At 29.8% G+C, this 19,611-nt stretch overlaps 2 protein-coding genes across 2 annotated transcripts; one reads left to right on the forward strand and one right to left on the reverse strand.

The window, feature by feature from the left end:
- Positions 1-10,660: 10,660 nt before the first annotated feature.
- Positions 10,661-12,666, reverse strand: LOC137832829 (cytochrome P450 71D10-like). The gene is made up of 2 exons (XM_068641184.1): positions 11,647-12,666; positions 10,661-11,379 (listed from the first exon to the last, which is right to left on the reverse strand). Exons 1-2 carry the CDS (start codon positions 12,550-12,552, stop codon positions 10,759-10,761), a joined length of 1,527 nt encoding a protein of 508 aa, XP_068497285.1. The 5' UTR covers positions 12,553-12,666; the 3' UTR covers positions 10,661-10,758.
- Positions 12,667-16,099: 3,433 nt separating this feature from the next.
- LOC137832824 (actin-101-like) lies at positions 16,100-19,137 on the forward strand. The gene is made up of 5 exons (XM_068641180.1): positions 16,100-16,402; positions 17,006-17,075; positions 17,197-17,590; positions 17,943-18,556; positions 18,674-19,137. Exons 2-5 carry the CDS (start codon positions 17,016-17,018, stop codon positions 18,737-18,739), a joined length of 1,134 nt encoding a protein of 377 aa, XP_068497281.1. The 5' UTR covers positions 16,100-16,402; positions 17,006-17,015; the 3' UTR covers positions 18,740-19,137.
- The last annotated feature ends 474 nt before the right edge of the window (positions 19,138-19,611 follow it).

Consider the following 19,611-nt stretch of genomic DNA (forward strand, 5'->3'; position numbering starts at 1 on the left):
TCCACTCCATGCCTCAATCGGAGTTGTGTTAAGAACACTCCGAGTGGGTGATCTGTTTATCAAATATACCGCACATGTTACGGCCTCAGCCCAAAAATAATTTGGCATACCTTTCGCTTTAAGCATGCTCCTTGCCATGTCCATGATTGTTCTATTCTTTCTCTCAGCAACTCCGTTGTGTTGAGGTGTGTAGGGGCAAGTTATGTTATGTTGCAACCCAAGTTCTTCACAGTGCCTCTTGAATTCATTAGACTTGTACTCACCTCCTTCGTCACTACGCACCATCTTGATTTGTCTGCCACTCTCTCTTTCAACAAATGCTTTAAATATTTTAAAGCAGTGGAATACCTCATCCTTGCTTTTCAATACATAAATCCCAGGTTTTCCTTGAAAAATCATCAATAAAGGTTAAAAAATACTTATTACCTCCAACTGATGATATGTTCATCGAGCCACAAACATCTGTATGAACAAGCTCTAAAGGAAATTTTGCACGCCAAGGCTCCTTAACAAATGGTATCCTGTGATTCTTTCCAAAAATGCAAGCCTAACACAATTGATCAGGGTGATGAATATGGGGTAAACCATTCACTAAATTTCTTTTGGAAAGATTTTCCAAACTCTGAAAATTTAAGTGCCCAAAGCGTAAATGCCATAACCACGATTCATTATTCACTATTGCATTCAAGCACTTGAAATCACCCATATGAATATCTATTGGAAACATGCGGTTTTTTGATAAAAAGGATTTAAGAATCAAACTACCTTTTTTTTATCAAAAATTGATAATTTATTTTCAACTATGTGAATCACATAACCCTTCTCGGCCAGCTGCCCCATACTCAACAAATTACTTTTCATATCAGGTACATAGAAAACATCATAGATGTACCTGTGATCACCATTGTTCAATGTGATAAGAATTCTCCCTTTTCCAGTCACTGGAACGAACCTGCCATCACCGAATTTCACTTTTGTGCGAAATGAGTCATCCAAATCTGCAAACAACTCCTTCTTACCACACATATATGATTCATGCAACCTGTATCCAAATACCAAGTCTGATTGTTTGGGGTTTCATTTGATGTGGCTGCCATTAGTATTGTATGATCCTCTTCATCTTGTACATGATTACTCTCTTCTTGAGCACAATTGACAGCATGATTATCACCTTTTGATCTGCACTCATTTGCATAATGGCCACGTTTATGGCAATTATAACACTCAACATTTGATTTATTATAAATGTCTTCTCGTCCTCCACGACCACGTTCCACGCGCCAAGCGCCTCCATGATTCTGGCCACCACGATCTTTGTTGAAATAGCTACCATGTTTATGATAGGAGCTACCAATTGAGGCTTGTGCTTGTAAAGCCTTGTTCAATTGGTTTTTCAATACTATTGTCATTCATCCGCTGCTCATGCGCTCGTAGAGAACCAGACAATAACCTTACTGTCATTTTTGAAATGTCATTGGCCTCTTCAATTACGGCAACAACATGTTCAAATTTGGGAGTTAAAGATCTCAAAATCTTTTCCACCTTTACCTGCTCCGAATGTGTTTCGTCTTCATCTGATTTGTCAAGGCAATAACTTTATTTATATAGACATCAATAGTCTCTGTGGTTTCCATCTGCAACAGTTCATATTGGCATCTTAGGGTTTGAAGACGCACCCTCTTGATCTAGTCATCACCTTTATAATTGGTAGACAAAATTGTCCAAGCCTCACTGGCGGTTGTTGCTCCTTCTATCTGCTCAAACGTCTCGTCATTCATCCCTTGATGGATGAGATACAAAGCCTTATTGTCCTTCTTCTTCTGATCACGATGCGCTACTCGTTGCGCCTCAGTTACATTAGCAGCTAATGCAGACACTCCACTCTCAACAACATCCCATAACTCATGATAATCAAACAAAACTCTCATTTGCACACACCACCGATTGTAATTTTTTCCATCAAGTATAGAGACTGATAATTGGGTAGAGTTCATGATAACAACCTAGCTCTTGATACCAGATTTTACTAAAGAATCACAGATCAACTAATCAACTAAAGAATCACATATCAACTAAAGAATCATAGATCAACTAAAGAAGGTAATGCAAGGAAAAAATGAGGTGTTGTTGCAAAATCTGAGAATTTGCAAATTCAAATTTCAAATTTCAAATCTGAATTTAATTTTGATAAAGTTTGGAGCTTTATTTTTAGTATTTTAATGTGATAGATGTTCTTCATCATGGAATATTGTTCTCTCTTCTTGAACTGCTCTTTCTCTCCATCTACTTTCTGCAATATAAAGTATAATAACTGAAAACTTATTTTTATTTGTCCTAACTTATTTTTATTTATCCTGCAGGCACAATTTGAAGTATTGTATCATCTGAATTTGTAGCATGGATTGTAATTTGTGTTGATAATAATATCATAATTGTTGTGAGTGCATAAAAATTGTTGTATTAGTATCATGAAGAGTTGTAGGCAATTATTACTAAATGTTGTAATTTTAATCTCACCTCTTCTATATTGATGTTATGAAAATCTATAAAAATTGAAAGATTTATCATAGATCTTTCTTAATGCAATTGTTTTTTATTCTCATAGACTAATATGAAATTGAAAACTAATATACGGATAAATACAAAATATTAAATTATTTTATTTCCTACTTAAATAAAAATCTAAAATAAAAAAATTTATGAGTTTTTAAAATCCTAAATAAATATATGTCCCAAAAAATTTAATGTCATTTTTAAATAAGAATCCAAATTTATATGTTTTTCAAAAGTTTTAAATAAATAAAAATTCTAAATTATTTTATTTCCTACTTAATAAATAATATTTTCAAAATTCTAAATAGATACAAAATCTAAATGATATAAATTGCTTAAATTATTCAAAATAATAATAAATAATAATTCTAAATTATTTAATTTCCTACCAACGGCGACTATATACACTTCAGAACGTCACTTTTACATTGTTTACCTTCTTCATTTTCTTCGTAAAATTTTTTGGTAACTAATTCATAGTATTTTTTTTTTAGACCATAAATTAAATCACACAAAAAATAATGACAAATTTATTGGCTTTGATTTTCATTTCACATGATTTTATGAACAAAATATAAATTATAATATTGAAAAATTAATGAATAAAATGATATAATATTGATAATTAAATGGAAACTTAACATGAGCTATACAATAAATTACTAATTTAAAAAAATTATTTATATTTTTATTAATGGCAATTGAATTCTTAAAAACATTCTCTTTCTTTCTAAGATTTCCAAAATCTTAAATAAATAAAAATTCTTATGATTTTTAAACCAATGATTCAAAATTCTAAATATATCCATATCCTAAATTATTTAATGTCATTCTTGAGTAAAAATCTAAAATGAATAAAATTTCTAAGTTTTTCAAAATCATAAATAAATACAAATCCTAAATATTTTTATTTCCTACTTAAATAAAAATCTAAAAAAATTATATCCATTTTTACTTACACAAACGGCGACTATGTACACTGCATAACGCCGCTTCCACAAACGGCGACTATATACACCTCAGAACGCCACTTTTACAATGTTTACCTTCTTCATTTTCTTCGTAAAAATTTTTGGTAACTAATTCATAGTTTTTTTTTTTAAACCATAAATTAAATCACAAAAAAAATAATGACAAATTTATTGGCTTTGATTTTCATTTCACATGATTTTATGAACAAAATATAAATTATAATATTGAAAAATTAATGAATAAAATGATATAATATTGATAATTAAATGGAAACTTAACATGAGCTATACAATAAATTACTAATTTAAAAAAGGTATTTATATATTTTTATTAATGGCAATTGAATACTTAAAAACTTCGTCTTTCTTTCTAAGATTTTCAAAATCCTAAATAAATAAAAATTCTAATGATTTTTAAACCAAAATTTGATTCAAAATTCTAAATATATCCATATCCTAAAATATTTAATGTCATTCTTGAATAAAAATCTAAAATTAATAAAATTTCTAAGTTTTTCAAAATCATAAATAAATACAAATCCTAAATATTTTTATTTCCTACTTAAATAAAAATCTAAAAAAAATATATCCATTTTTACTTACACAAACGGCGACTATGTACACTGCAGAATGCCACTTCCATAAACGGCGACCATGTACACTGCAGAACGCCACTTCCACAAACAGCGACCATGTACACTGCAGAACGCCACTTCCATAAACGGCGGCGACTATGTACACTTCAGAACGCCACTTTTACAATGTTTACCTTCTTCATTTCCTTCATAAAAAATTTTGATAACTAATTCATAGTATTTTTTTTAAACCATAAATTAAATCACAAAAAAAAATAATGACAAATTTATTGGCTTTGATTTTCATTTCACATGATTTTATGAACAAAATATAAATTATAATATTGAAAGATTAATGAATAAAATGATATAATATTGATAATTAAATGGAAACTTAACATAAGCTATACAATAAATTACTAATTTAAAAAGGTATTTATATATTTTTATTAATGACAATTGAATTCTTACCAACTTTGTCTTTCTTTCTAAGATTTTCAAAATCCTAAATAAATAAAAATTCTTATGATTTTTAAACCAACATTTGATTCAAAATTCTAAATATATCCATATCCTAAATTATTTAATGTCATTCTTGAATAAAAATCTAAAATTAATAAAATTTCTAACTTTTTCAAAATCATAAATAAATACAAATCCTAAATATTTTTATTTCCTACTTAAATAAAAATCTAAAAAAAATACATCCATTTTTACTGCAGAGTATTGCTTTGATCAAGCCAATGGTCTTTGTAATGGAACAAGGTTGCAAGTTATTGCTTTGAGTAAAAATGTAATTCGTGCAACAGTTCTAACAAAAACAAACATTGGTGAGAAAATATTGATTTCAAGAATGAATTTGATCTCTTCAGATGCAGGTATGCCCTTTAAATTCCAAGAAGACAATTTCCAATAGCTTTATGTTTTTCAATGAGAATTAATAAGAGCCAAGGTCAATCATTGGCAAAAGTTGGTATATATCTTCCACGTCCAGTTTTCACACATGGACAGTTGTATGTAGCTGTCTCTAGAGTCAGAACGAGGAAAGGATTGAGAATTGTTATTCTCAATGAAGATGGGAATGTAACAAACAAGACAAAAAATGTTGTTTATACTGAAGTTTTTGACAATATTTGAAAAGCAATGTTGTTATATGTTACACCTTGAATTGTAATTTGAAGTTAAATCATATTGTCACATTCAATTTATATTACAAAATGACAACATGGATATGTCCCACAATTTCATACTGTTAACATGTCATGTCTTGCATTGTATAGTTGTGTATTGCTATTGCTATTTTGTACATTTGCATATTTTGATATTCGATGGTTGAAGATTGTGAGAGGATGTAGAAACTTCTGTCATAGGAAAGTTGTAGATTGTGAGAAATGTAACAAGGACATTGTTAATAACAGTTCATTTGTAAGTTATGCTTTCCTCTACCATGTTTGTAATATGAAATATTTCTTCACTACTAATTTGTTTAAATGCTCATTTTTTGGACAAAGAATTGTATGATCAAGATGGACAAAAATTATATAGAGGTTCTGCCACGGGAAAGTTGTAGAGGTGAACTAGAATGTTAGAAGTCTAAGGTTTTGAATTGAAGAATGTTGAAATTTAATAATTTGACAGAGTGCCTCATGTATTTGATGTATAATGTGAATGCATTAGATTTCAACATGTATAATGCATTAGACATTTCATTATTAATGTGAAGGAATCAATACAGTGCCTTACACCAGTCCACATTTTGATACTGTTCTTTTCATTTTATACTTTTCTTTTACTATTTTATTTATGGTATTTTTACTTCTAATGATTTGTGATATGCACCCTCATGAATAAATAACTTTTTTAGTGGTTAAATATTCATTCACCTTTATGCAGTATCTAAATAAAATAAACAAAATCTAATTAAAAAGTATGGTGCATATGTGAACATATATGTGCATATTATTATTATAACATTTTTCTTCCAATGATATAGTAATAATATTAAAAAAGTATAAAAAATTATTAATATAGTAATAATACTTTATAAATAATTATACATGTATTTAAGCTTCAATTGCTCCTTAATCTTTGATATGAACACTTGTTGATATCTACTCCTTTTACCAAAAGCCGCACGTGCCGCTATTCCGTAGGTCATGGGGTAAATGCTCTGGCTGAGATTAACAACGCACCCTTCACTTGCAGCTATTTTCTTAACCAGTTCTGCCACCTCCTCTTCCCTTATGGAGAGAAACACGAAGAACAAAGAATAATATAACAAACAGAAAACCAAGAACATCAAAATAACTGCAAAAATGAAAAGGAATGATAAAAGACTAACCTTTTATTCAGAAGAATGGAAGACAAAATGAGAAATGAAGGTTTTCCAATTTATGAGAACTTATATAACCTCAAAAAGTGATTTTCAAATTCAAAAATCGCGCCATAAGAAACAACCCTAAAAGAAGATATCTGAGTTGTTGGTAAGGCAATGACCAGAGTGTGTGCAGTGACCAAATCGGTGAAAGTTGAGGTTAGGGTTTCAGAAAGAATGGCTTTGAGAGAGATTAGGGTTTCAGAGGAATGGGAAATCGGAATGAGAAAGAGAAAAAAAAGTGAGTTTTAAGAATTGGTACGTGGCAAGCTCTGGTTGGTCCAGGTGTCATGTGATAATTGGTGAAGTTGTGGTCAATTTTCCTCTTTGGGTAAATTTCTTTTTCAATTTTTTTTCCAAAAAATTGAGGTTGCGACACGTGTCAAAATAGGCCTATTTGTGCTCCCTCAATTGTTATATATATAGATATAGAATATAGATATAGATTTATTCAAGAAGACAACATATAATTAAGAGAAAAAAAAACTTTACAGAGACAAGTAGAGTTTTATCATAAAATCATCAAATAGAAACCAAATTTAAAAAAACTAAAATAATTAGTTGCAATAATAACTAAAATAGAGACCATTTTAGAAATTAAAAAAATTGATTTTTAAATTAGTTTCTATTATTGTTAAATAGTTTTTAAATTGGTATCTAATTAGCTACCAAAGTTTTAACTACTAATTATTTAGTTTCTAAATTTGGTAGCAAAAACCTTGGTTGCTAATTAGATACCAATTTAGAAACCATTTAACAATAATAGAAACTAATTTAGAAACCAAAAAATTATTTAGTCCCTAAAATGGTATCTAATTTAGTCACTCAACAATTAATAAAAGAATTTCATATTTTAAGTTTTACATTTATCTTGTATCATAATATATTGGATAGCTAATATATTGAATTTGAATTTCTTCATTTATTGAATTTGAATGTAATGAACCTTAAGTATGTATAGATTTCTTTGCATTTTAACATAGATTTCTTTTTATAACTCTTGTATTCTACCTTCATGTTTCACATGCATAACTTGATTATTTATGTTTTATTAAGTTTATTACATTGAAAATATTTTGAAGGTTATAAATTTAAGGTTAAAGAAAGAAGGAATGTTATGTTAAGCATAATATTAGTTACATTAGTCATTCTTACATAAAATTTAAGATGTTTCTTTTAAAAAATTAAAATTTGAATAAACTAAATGAAAGAATAATGATAACATTTGTATAAAAACTTCTTATAAAATTCATAACGTATAAAGTAGTAAAAAACAAAAGTTAAATAGTTGATGACATAAAATTTGGACATTACATTTTTAAGGTTGAGGAATGATGGGAATCAAACATAGGTCATTTTTTCTTTTATGGGTAATTCCACTTGACTCGATCATGTCAAGTTCATCATTCTTCATTTTGTTGGGAAGCTTCCAATCAAAATGGTAAAGTAATTGAGCAAATGGCAACTCAACATTGGGGATGGCAAAAGTAATGTCTGGGCAAATCCTTTTGTCGGCCCCAAATGGGATAAATTCAAAGTGTGTACCTTTGAAATCAACAGAGTTATCAAGAAACCTCTCAGGTTCAAAACTCTGAACTTCACTCCAATACTCATGATTTCTTCAAATTACCCAAGCATTGATAGTTTGTAGCTGGCGACCGAACCACGTTAAATCTTGCGTTGTTTATTTTTTTACAGTTGATTCGTGATTGTGTGTTACTCGTGTGCGTTTTTTCCTTCATGTCATACTAAGAAGAATATTATTGAAATAAAAAAAATATAAAAATACATTGATAAGATATGGAGGTGAGGGCAGAATTTGTCCTTTAATTTTCATTTCTATGTTCTCCATACCTTTTTTTAGGTTAATTTATCTGGTCCACTTGGTCTAATTGTTAATTGGACAAAAAAGAGTGGCACTAAAATATTTATCTTAAAATAAGAAAACAAAACTATTTTTTGCTGAAAGGAATAAATTACATAAAATAAATAAAAGATATCAAATGATTAACTAAATACGTATTTTTTTTTTATCTAAAATCTACTTAAATGTTATTTGCAGAGTATCTAGATCTTGTTTAAAAGAACTAAATATTTTATCACATTAATTGAGTCAAATTGAGATAACGTATATTAGAACTAATATTTCTTTATATTTAATAGGATAAAAGTTAAACAAATTCTTTTCATTCTCGTCATACTAACCTTTCTTAATCAAGGCGGCACAATAGATTTTTCTACTAATTTCAATTTCAAGAATAAAAACATAAAAACTTTGAGAAAGGTTTATATGTTAATAAATAAGACGAAATAAATAGTACAAGAAGTGGATGCAAATAATTAGCATTATGAATGGTCAATGTTTATTTATTTATTCTCTAAGCATAAACTCATTGGCTCCATTTAAATGCCTTATCTTTTTTTTAAGGTGTAGTTTTGTTGGTAAAGGACGTCTTTGTAAAAAGTTAGAGAGAGAGAAATGACTTCTTCATAATTTAAAATTAAATCATTCACTAATTTAAATAAAAATTTAAAACAGTCATGTGAAATAAATTATATAAAATAATTCCAACTTATAATTTCTTTTCTTTACTATTTGTTCTCTCCTATAAATTATTTTCTAAAATTAAATTCATCCTCTTTATTTATAACTTTTTTTACTTCTATTAGTTCGTTGATTAAATATAAAGAAAATTATATTGTATGCGAGAAGTATATATTTTCTTTTATCTTTTCCTTATTTAATATATATATATATATATATATATAAAAAGTTCAGTATGACATATTTTCTTATTTTTCATGATTTAGTGAGTTTTACCAAACAAGTTTTCTTGTGTTAACCTTTATTTTTAATTAAGCATGTTAAAAATAAAATTGTATTTAAATATATTATTTGATTCAATGTTGGTAAAAATTATTTAAATTGATCGAGTATAAATATAGACATGTATAATAATTAACTTTTTAAATTGAATATGAGAATCAAAATCAGTATCTATATATTTAATATATTTCGTTTTAAATTAATTTATTATTCTACTTAAAAAAATGTAATTTTAATTTATGAAGACTCATTGTCCTCTCTCACTCAATTATCTTTTATTTTTACATATAATATAATTTTTAATTATTTATCTTTTAAGGTTTGATGTTTTTATATATTATTAATTGCAAAAAATCTCATATTATAAGCTATTTAATGTAAATACAAAATACAATTATATCTTTAAATATTTTTCTTTATTATATTTTTTTTATTCATAGTTACTTAGTAAAATAAAAAGTATAGAATAATAATGTACAAATTTAATATATTAAGATTACTGTTTTTTATTTATTTTTTAATTTTATTTGGTTGAAAATCTAAAAAATCTAATAATAGAATTCTGTATTTATTAAGATCTAATAAGTAAAAAAATTATTCTTATTTTTTCAATATTAAAAAATCTATTCAAACTTGTGTAAATGTCTTGAATTTTTTTTTTAACTAAATCTAAAATCTAAATATTTGTGAAAGTGAATAGTGATAATTATAATAATAATATATAAAATTGAACAGACCAAAATCAAACAAGGAGTCAACAAAAAAAATGTGAAGGTTCACCTAAAGTTTCTTTATTCTCTGATATATTTATTCAAGAAGACAACATATAATTAAGAGAAAAAAACACTTTATAGAGAGAAGTAGAGTTTTATTAGAAGGAAAAACATTTGTTTACATTTTATGAAGTATTGGTTGCACTGTCTACATCTAGAACTAAAAGAAAAGACTCTTTTAAGTTTTACAATTTCTTTCTTTTTTTTATATATATTCAAAATATATTGTATCATAATATATTGGATAGCTAATATATTGAATTTGAATTTCTTCATGTATTGAATTTGAATGTAATGAACCTTAAGTATGTATAGATTTCTTTGCATTTTAACACATATTTCTTTTTATAGCTCTTGTATTCTACCTTCATGCTTCACATGCATAACTTGATTATTTATGTTTTATTAAGTTTATTACATTGAAAAATATTTTGAAGGTTATAAATTTAAGGTTAATGAAAGAACGAATGTTATGTTAAGCATAATATTAGTTACATTAGTCAGCCTTACAGAATATTTAAGATGTTTCTATTAAGAAAATAAAATTTGAATAAACTAATAAGGTAAATGAAAGAATAACAATAACATTTGTATAAAAACTTTCTATAAAATTCATAACGTAGGAAGTAGTAAAAGACAAAAGTTAAATAATTGATTACATAAAATTTGGACTTAGGCTTGAAAATTATATTTTAAGGTTGTGAGGAATGATGGGAATCAAGCACAGGTCATTTTTTCTTCTAAGGGAAACTCCACTTGACTCGGTCATTTCAAGTTCATGATTCTTCATTTTGTTGGGAAGCTTCCAATCAAAATGGTAAAGTAATTGAGCAAGTGGCAACTCAACGTTGGGGATGGCAAAAGTAATGCCTGGGCAGATCCTTCTGCCAGCACCAAATGGAATAAATTCGAAGTGTGTACCTTTGAAATCAATGGAGTTATCAAGAAACCTCTCAGGTTTAAAACTTTGAGCTTCACTCCAATACTCGGGATTCCTTCCAATTGCCCAAGCATTGATAATCACCCTAGTCTTAGAGGGTATCTCATACCCATTGATTTGACACCTTTCTCTATTTTCTCTGGGAACTAACAATGGTATAGGTGGGTGTAACCTCAATGTTTCTTTGATGATGGACTTCAAGTATATCAGTTCATGTAATTTTGTCTCATCCACGCATCCTTTCTCACCATACACTTTTCTCACCTCTGCTTGTGCTTTTTCCATCATTCTTGGGTTTTTTATCAATTCTGACATCCCCCATTCCACTACAGAGGATGAACTCTCTCCTCCACCGGTAAATATGTCCTGCAAAATCAACGGTACACCTTGACAGTCCAACAAACTAATATTTTAATAATATTTAATTTATTTTTAATTAAAAATATTATTATAATGATTTATCAAGTATATGTCTTTTAATTTTTGAGTGTTAATTTTTTTTAAGAAAAATGTTTCTTTAACACCATTTGAATTAAAAAATAAATAAAATTTTAATTTATTGAAGTGTGAGATTGTGTTTTTACTTTTAGAATGTCAGTTGTCGTATATTATACATAGAACACACACACTAACCTGGATGATCGATTTAAGGTTGTCATCGGTTAAGTGAATTTCCGAATCGTTCTCCTGTTGATACTTGAGAAGAACGTCAACCAGATCTTCCTCTGCTTCCGACTCGCTGCTGCTTCTATGTCTCTGTCTGTGTTCGTCGACGATGTCTTGCAAAACCCTGTCAACCTCTCTGTGAACTTTCTCAAATTTCACCTTCGCCATCATTTCAAGCACTCTGCTAGAAGGATAGAGTTCCGCCACCGAAAACCCTCCCATAAGCTTCAATTGCTCCTTAATCTTTGATATGAACACTTGTTGATATCTACTCCTTTTACCAAAAGCCGCACGTGCCGCTATTCCGTAGGTCATGGGGTAAATGCTCTGGCTCAGATTAACAACGCACCCTTCACTTGCTGCTATTTTCTTAACCAGTTTCGCCACCTCCTCTTCCCTTATGGAGCGGAAAGATTGCACGCGCTTTGCGGTTAGTAGCTCCACCGTGCATATCTTTCGCACTTGCCTCCAATATTCTCCATATGGAGAGAAGGCTATGTTACTATTGTTGTAGGAAATTGTTCTAGACGATACAACGTTGGGCCTGTCACAAAAATTAACATCATGTGTTTTCATAATCTCTTGGGCTATCTCTGGTGAGGTGATTATGACGTTGGACACCTCCCCTAGTTTTAGGTACATCAATGGCCCATACTTATCTGCAAAAATTTTTAAGCGGTGATGAGGAAGCAAACCTACAAACTGGTGTAAGTTCCCTATGAGAGGTAGTGTTCTAGGTCCTGGAGGTAAATTGGTGGATGAGTTGTTGGAACCCCGTTTTTGAAGTAATTTGAATAAGATTAAGAGAAGGAAGAGAATGGAAGTAATTGAGTAAACAGAGAAAGGGTTGGCGTCGTGAACCTCCATGGTCATGGATATAATGGTAGATCTGGGAGAAGGAAGAACCGTGGAAGAGAATATGAATGCATAATCATTGAACGTACTTCTTTCTTTATTTATTTCTATGTATGTGAAGATATTTGTCACTAAAATGTGGTCTTTGTTATCCGGTACTCATACACCACACACACAGTAGAACACATCCATTCCTCTAATAAATTATTATTTTAATTACATATATATTTTTAAATTTAAAATATTATTATAATTGGGTGTCAAAAGATAAGTTATTTACTAGTGTCAAGAAAAACTTTTCCGTGTTATCGCCAGAATGTGGATATCATTCCTTGCTGTAGATTACAAATATTAAAAACTACGTGAATTTAGTTATGATAAAATATTATCACCACTTCATTAAAATATTTGAGGTGAAATAAACTTTTAGTTTATGTAATTTATTCTATTTTTAATCATAGTTGTTTAAGTATTCGTTCTTGATTTATTTTGATACCACGGTATATATGGTCATCAGATGACTAAAAAAAACAATATAAAATTTAAAAAAAATATATATTTTATCTTTTAAATGTACATTTTAAGTTAACAAAAGTTTAACTTTTGATATTTCATTAGTGGCTTCTTCTTCCTGCACCTCTACATTTTTCTTCCTCTACATTTTTCTTCCTGCACCCCCTCAATTTTGTAAATCCCAAAACTGAGCTTCACCTTTTATTTGAAAAAAACTAGAGTTTTTTAGGTTACTGGATATTGGAATCTGGGAGTGTGCTATGGATTCATCAATCCGAAAGTGATTCGTGTTCTTTTTCGAATAAAGGGATGTTTCGAAAGCAACTTGTTGATTTCTGGATTGCTGAATCCAAAAGTCTAATTTTTGTTACGGATTGATGGATTCAGAAGATTACCGGATTCACCAATCAAGAAGGTTTATGGACTTCCCAATCCGGAATACAAAAAAATAAATGCGGATTTTCCATTCTGTAAAATTATCGAATTGCATTGTCTGGAAGAAGAAAGAGTAGTATGAGTCTTATGTGTGTTTTGGGGTTTTAAAAAATAATATGGATATTTTTGTCTTTGCATTACATTTTGGGGGTGCCGGAAGAAAAACGTAGTGCTGCAGGAAGAAACTGTCTCCATTAGTTGTTTTTTTTCTGTCCAAATATATACTGGTTTCAGGCTTATTGGGCCTGCTTCGCCAGAGAACTTGGGCCCAGGATGAAGGGGACCGAACTCCCCTCTAATTGGCAAATTATTCTTCCACCTCCACAATAATTTGATTATTAAAATTGTATATGTGAATTTTATTTATTAAAAATACATATGCAAACCTTTGAAAAAAACTGATAATATTTTAATATTTAAATTTTAATTCATTAATTAAAATGAAAAAATATTTTAAATAAAAAATATGTTTGTATTGAATTAAATAAAAATTTTAAAAAGTAAAAAAATTAAGAAAATATAAATAGCACATGTAACTACGGCTTCATTAAAATTTTAAAAAAAGAATTTATTCAATTTTTTTTTGCAAAAATCAATTATATGTAAATTCGTACTTTAAAAAATTATTTCATTTTAAAAATGGTACTTATAAAATACGATTTATCCCATGTATTTTTTAATTACTTATTTCAATAAATTAAAATTGAAAAATTGCATCAGTGTGATAAAAAGAACACCATAATCTCCTTAAAAACACAAGTTAGTGATCACAGAGAAAAATAAATGATAATGATGAATGATTTCACAATAAAAATAGTTATTCCATAAGTTAGTGATAAAAATTAAAATTATCAGTCATTTAAATGAATAAATCAAAGAATTAAATTTATGAAAGATTATAAAGAACATTTTTTAATATTTAGATATGACAGATTTTCATCTAATTTAGTCTTAGAATTTTGTATTAGTAAGTATACATTATCTAAGTATAATTTTTTTTTATGGATTTTTGGTCTAATCTTCTTTGTTTATATTTTTCTTTCTTTCTTTTTAATAATTCTTTTATGTCATAATAAATGATTGTTAATCTTTCAATATATTTTAGAATTTATCTATGGTAATATTTTTAAAAATAAAAATAAAATATTTGGACAATAATAAACAAAAAAAATTAATATGATTTTCATATATTTGAATAAGAAGAAAAGGAGTGAAATATATTATAAGTGAATTTTATATACAACTTAATTTTATAAAATTAGTTTATTTATATATATATATATATTAATTATGAAATGCTTTAATTTTTAGTCGAAGATTTCAACATTATGTTAATCTTTAAATCTGAATTAAACGTAAACAAATTGTTATGATCTTCCAATTTGAAAATTGTATGATGTTAGAATGAGTCCTCTGCAATCAAAGTCTTTAATCCTTTTTTTCCCTTTTAATAATTCTTGGTTTCAACATCATTCCCATTTGTTGAATGTATTAAAACCACATTAATCCAATTTTTCTTTAGAGCAGTCATGAGTCTACATTCTTAATTTGAATTTGGTTTGATAACTGCATGCAAAAGTTGAATCATTATTGGATGATGAATGGTGGAGGATGTGGATCTCATGGCCACACCAAAACTTTTCAACAATTGGTCGGCACTCATAGGGTCCACATCCCCATCGTAGCCACCATCATGACGTCGCACAACACCAAACACACCGTCCAAATCAACCTCACACAAAATGGACGGCTCAGACTTATTCCTATGCTCCTCTACGGTTCGCTATACCTTTTTTTTTTCTTTTTAAAGAAGGAATGGTTCGGTATTCTTTTTCCACTGGTTGTGAATTTGCATGATCTAATTTTCATAAATCATATTTAAAGTATTTAATAATATTTTTCCAGATAAATCCTTGTAGAATTATCGAAGTGAATAATAATACAATTATCTTAACTATAAATTGGTATCATAACATTAATAATAAAAAGAAAATTTATATGTTTTTTTATAGGAATAACAATTTATAAACTTTATTTTGCTTAATTGAAAAAAAAAGCTCTGAAGTTTTAAAATGAAGAAAACGTAGTAAAATTAATTATGATATCACGCTTAACGTAAAAAAAATGAAATTTGCAGTAAAAAAATGCATAATTATTTGTTTCATAAATAAATACATGGCTTTGAAAACAATAATTACATTACATTTTTTAACAAAAGTTTATATTACTAAATTATTGTAGGGAATTAGACATATACTATTAATTGGATAAATCGATAATTTAATATAGCTAAATTCTAACACGCATAAATTTAAATACTATCATTTTTGAAAATTTAAAATACTACTACTAAGTTAAGGAAAGTCAGTAGACTTTACATAAAAAAGACAAAGAATAATATAAAAATATTTTTAAAGTGCGGAATAAAAAAAATGATACCCAATTGAAATAAAAAAATTGAATATTTATTTTTAATGATCGATTTGATGAATAATTTATTTTTAAATTAATTTAATAATATAAAGCGATCTAGTTGAATTTTGAAGTAAATTCCAAATAATTACAGAACAAGGATTCGGTTTCGAAAGAAAAAAAAGAGTGAGGGTTATGTTTTTTTGTTCGCTGTTTGATGTCCGAAATAGTCCACTTTTTTTCCCAATAGTCTCGTATATTTTTCTTCTTGCATTCTCTTCGGGATAGGTTTATCCCGAAACCAAACGCCCCCGAAACGGCGTTGTCCAAGTCGAAAGTTAATTTACATTTGAGTTTCATTTCACTGCCATTTAGCTCTCTTCATTGAATATAAAGCTTCTTCATTGACGCTTTCTCACGAAACACTTCCCCTACTGCTGTTTGCTGCTTCTGCCTTTGCTCCACCACCGAACCAGTTCCTCTGCGAACCGCGTTTCGTTTTCGCAAGGTGCGTTTCGATTACCACTTCCGCGATTTGTGTTTTCTTGTGATTTTTTTGGATGAATTTTTGTGTTTCCGTGTTGCTTTTCTTTTACTGGATCCGCGAACTTCTTTTTTGTTTTCTGGATCGATTTTTTTACTTCGTTTGCTCTTGCTCATCTGGATCTAGTTCGTAGCTGCATATTGTGTGTGTAGGTTTCGTTTTTGCTTAATTTTGTTGTCGAGATGTTTTCTGATACATCGGTGTTGATTTTCTGTTCGCTTTCATGCTTTTATGGCGATCAAATTCGAAGCTGATATTCTTGCTTATCTTGTTAATTATATCTGTGTTTCTTGTTTTTACTGTATGAGTTGAGTCGAGTCGAGTCTTGTGGAAATGTTCTCCTATGCATGCTTCCGATCTTTCAGGCATGTTTAGGTTTTTACTTTGCTTCTTTTTTTGTTTGAACGAAAGATGAAATCATTTCGAGTAGTAGTTGGTGTATTTTTTGTATAATTGAGTGATATTGAAAAGATCTCTGTACCAGTTCAAACTTTTAATTGTTGCATATTCTTTTCTTTGGCTTTGTTATTTTTCCCCCTAAACAAAGTCTTCCCATTCTTGATACAGGTTTTAAAAGATGGCTGATGCTGAGGACATTCAACCTCTTGTTGTTGATAATGGAACGGGAATGGTCAAGGTTAGAATATGTTTTGTTTTGCCAATTGATGAGTGCTTCTTGTGTTAAGGACAGGTTACTTTGTGCTTGCGAAGTATTCATTGCTATAATATTAATATAAATTTTTCTCCAATGTTTGCAGGCTGGCTTTGCGGGTGATGATGCTCCTAGAGCCGTGTTCCCCAGTATTATTGGGCGACCGCGCCATACTGGTGTAATGGTTGGAATGGGCCAGAAGGATGCTTATGTGGGTGATGAAGCCCAATCAAAACGAGGTATACTCACCTTGAAGTATCCTATTGAGCATGGCATAGTCAGCAACTGGGATGATATGGAGAAGATTTGGCATCACACGTTTTACAATGAGCTTCGTGTTGCCCCTGAAGAACACCCTGTACTTCTCACTGAGGCACCACTCAATCCCAAGGCCAACAGAGAGAAGATGACCCAAATTATGTTTGAGACTTTCAACGTGCCTGCCATGTATGTGGCAATTCAGGCTGTCTTGTCTTTGTATGCCAGTGGACGTACTACAGGTTTGTTTCTGCAATTGGTCTTGGATTTACTATTTACTATGCTGTGATCATATGACTTCAATTGGATTGGGTCAAGTTATCATGTGATTAAATGCTGTAAGTTGGCTAAGTTATGATTTTGTGAATAAAAGGCACTGTTAAAGGTTTTATGTGGCACATATAAGTTGGAAAATTCAGAAGCTGGTGGAAGTTCTTCGAGAATTGATTTGTTTATACTTTAAGCTTAGCCAATGGTATATAGCAGTCAATATTCCAAATGTATTGGGTGGGATGTACATGCATTTCTACACTAATTACTCTTGATCAGCATTATTTTCTTATGGGTTTGTGTTGTTTTGTTGGTATTAAACAGGTATTGTGCTTGATTCTGGTGATGGTGTAAGCCACACGGTGCCCATATATGAAGGGTATGCTCTTCCTCATGCAATTCTTCGGTTGGATCTTGCTGGCCGTGATTTAACGGAGTACTTGGTCAAAATTCTTACTGAGAGAGGATACTCATTCAGCACCTCTGCTGAAAAGGAAATTGTCCGTGATGTGAAGGAGAAATTGGCGTATGTGGCCCTTGATTTTGAACAAGAAATGGAGACTACCAAGAGTAGTTCTGCTGTGGAGAAAAGCTATGAATTGCCTGATGGACAGGTCATTACAATAGGTTCTGAGAGATTCCGTTGCCCAGAAGTACTGTTCCAGCCTTCTCTAATTGGTATGGAAGCTACTGGAATTCATGAAACGACATACAACTCCATCATGAAATGTGATGTCGATATTAGGAAGGATCTGTATGGAAACATTGTGCTTAGTGGTGGGTCTACTATGTTTCCTGGAATTGCTGATCGTATGAGCAAGGAAATCAGTGCTCTAGCACCAAGCAGCATGAAAATCAAGGTGGTTGCACCTCCTGAGAGGAAGTACAGTGTCTGGATTGGTGGTTCTATCTTGGCATCACTAAGTACCTTCCAACAGGTTTGTACCCAACTGATCCCCTTCCCCTTTAAGACAATTTACCAATAAAATGGCTTAGGAGGTATTTATATATTGGAAGTATCGGGTGTTTATTTTATTCTCTTGTTATGTATGCAGATGTGGATCTCTAAGGGTGAATATGATGAATCTGGGCCAGCTATAGTTCATCGGAAGTGCTTCTAAGTTGGGTTAAGTTGAGCTGGATGGTTATCAAGCTCTTAATTCTCCCAATCCTGTGCCATATTTTCGTCAAGCTTGATTGACTTGTTGGATATTTGATGCTTTGGGTTTTTAATAGGTATATCTAGTTAATGAATGGATTTGTAAGTTGAGTTTGTTATATGTTTCCCCGTTAGGTCGTTGGAAGCCAGACTTTTTATGCAGTTGGCGATGGCATTTGAACTTAGTAGGTTCTGCTTGGTTTGATTTTCCTTTTATTCTTTTTTTATGATGTGGCGAAAAATTAGGTGCCTCGAGTTAGGAGGACGATAAGTTTAAGCATCCTTTTTCCTGGAGGGATTTTTGATTTAGTTTCTGTTGATATTAATTATATGCTTAATTGGTTATGTTTTGCAGTACAATCAGAATGTTTTTTTATTGTTTGAGGTGATGAATCCCTTATATACTCCATTTGATTAGTGTGAGCAGGAATCGAGGTTAGTGTGTTTTTGTTCCTTGCTGATGATATTCAAGAATAAAGTTCTGGGTATCTTGATGTGGTTTTAAGGTCCGATTAATCATTAGGGATAAATAACTCATCTCACAACTTATTTCGATTTTTTGCCATACGGGTTTACTCGATCGTAATAATTAAAATAGTGAAGTTTTTTAATTGAAATTGAAACCAACATAATACCAGTTTAGTACAATTCAATGGAAATGTAATTTTCTTTATGTTTTTATCTGTTTATCGCACTGCTATACTCATTGCATCTTGGTTTTCCACGTTTTCTATGCCAAGAAAACGGGGAATGCATAGCCGATTTGAGTTTAGGTTAAAAGTTACTCCGGCATTAAGGTTTCTTCAAATGCAATTTATACAAACTGAAAAACAG

This window comes from Phaseolus vulgaris, chromosome 6 (genome assembly GCF_000499845.2).
Source record: "Phaseolus vulgaris cultivar G19833 chromosome 6, P. vulgaris v2.0, whole genome shotgun sequence".
NCBI classification, from domain to species: domain Eukaryota; kingdom Viridiplantae; phylum Streptophyta; class Magnoliopsida; order Fabales; family Fabaceae; genus Phaseolus; species Phaseolus vulgaris.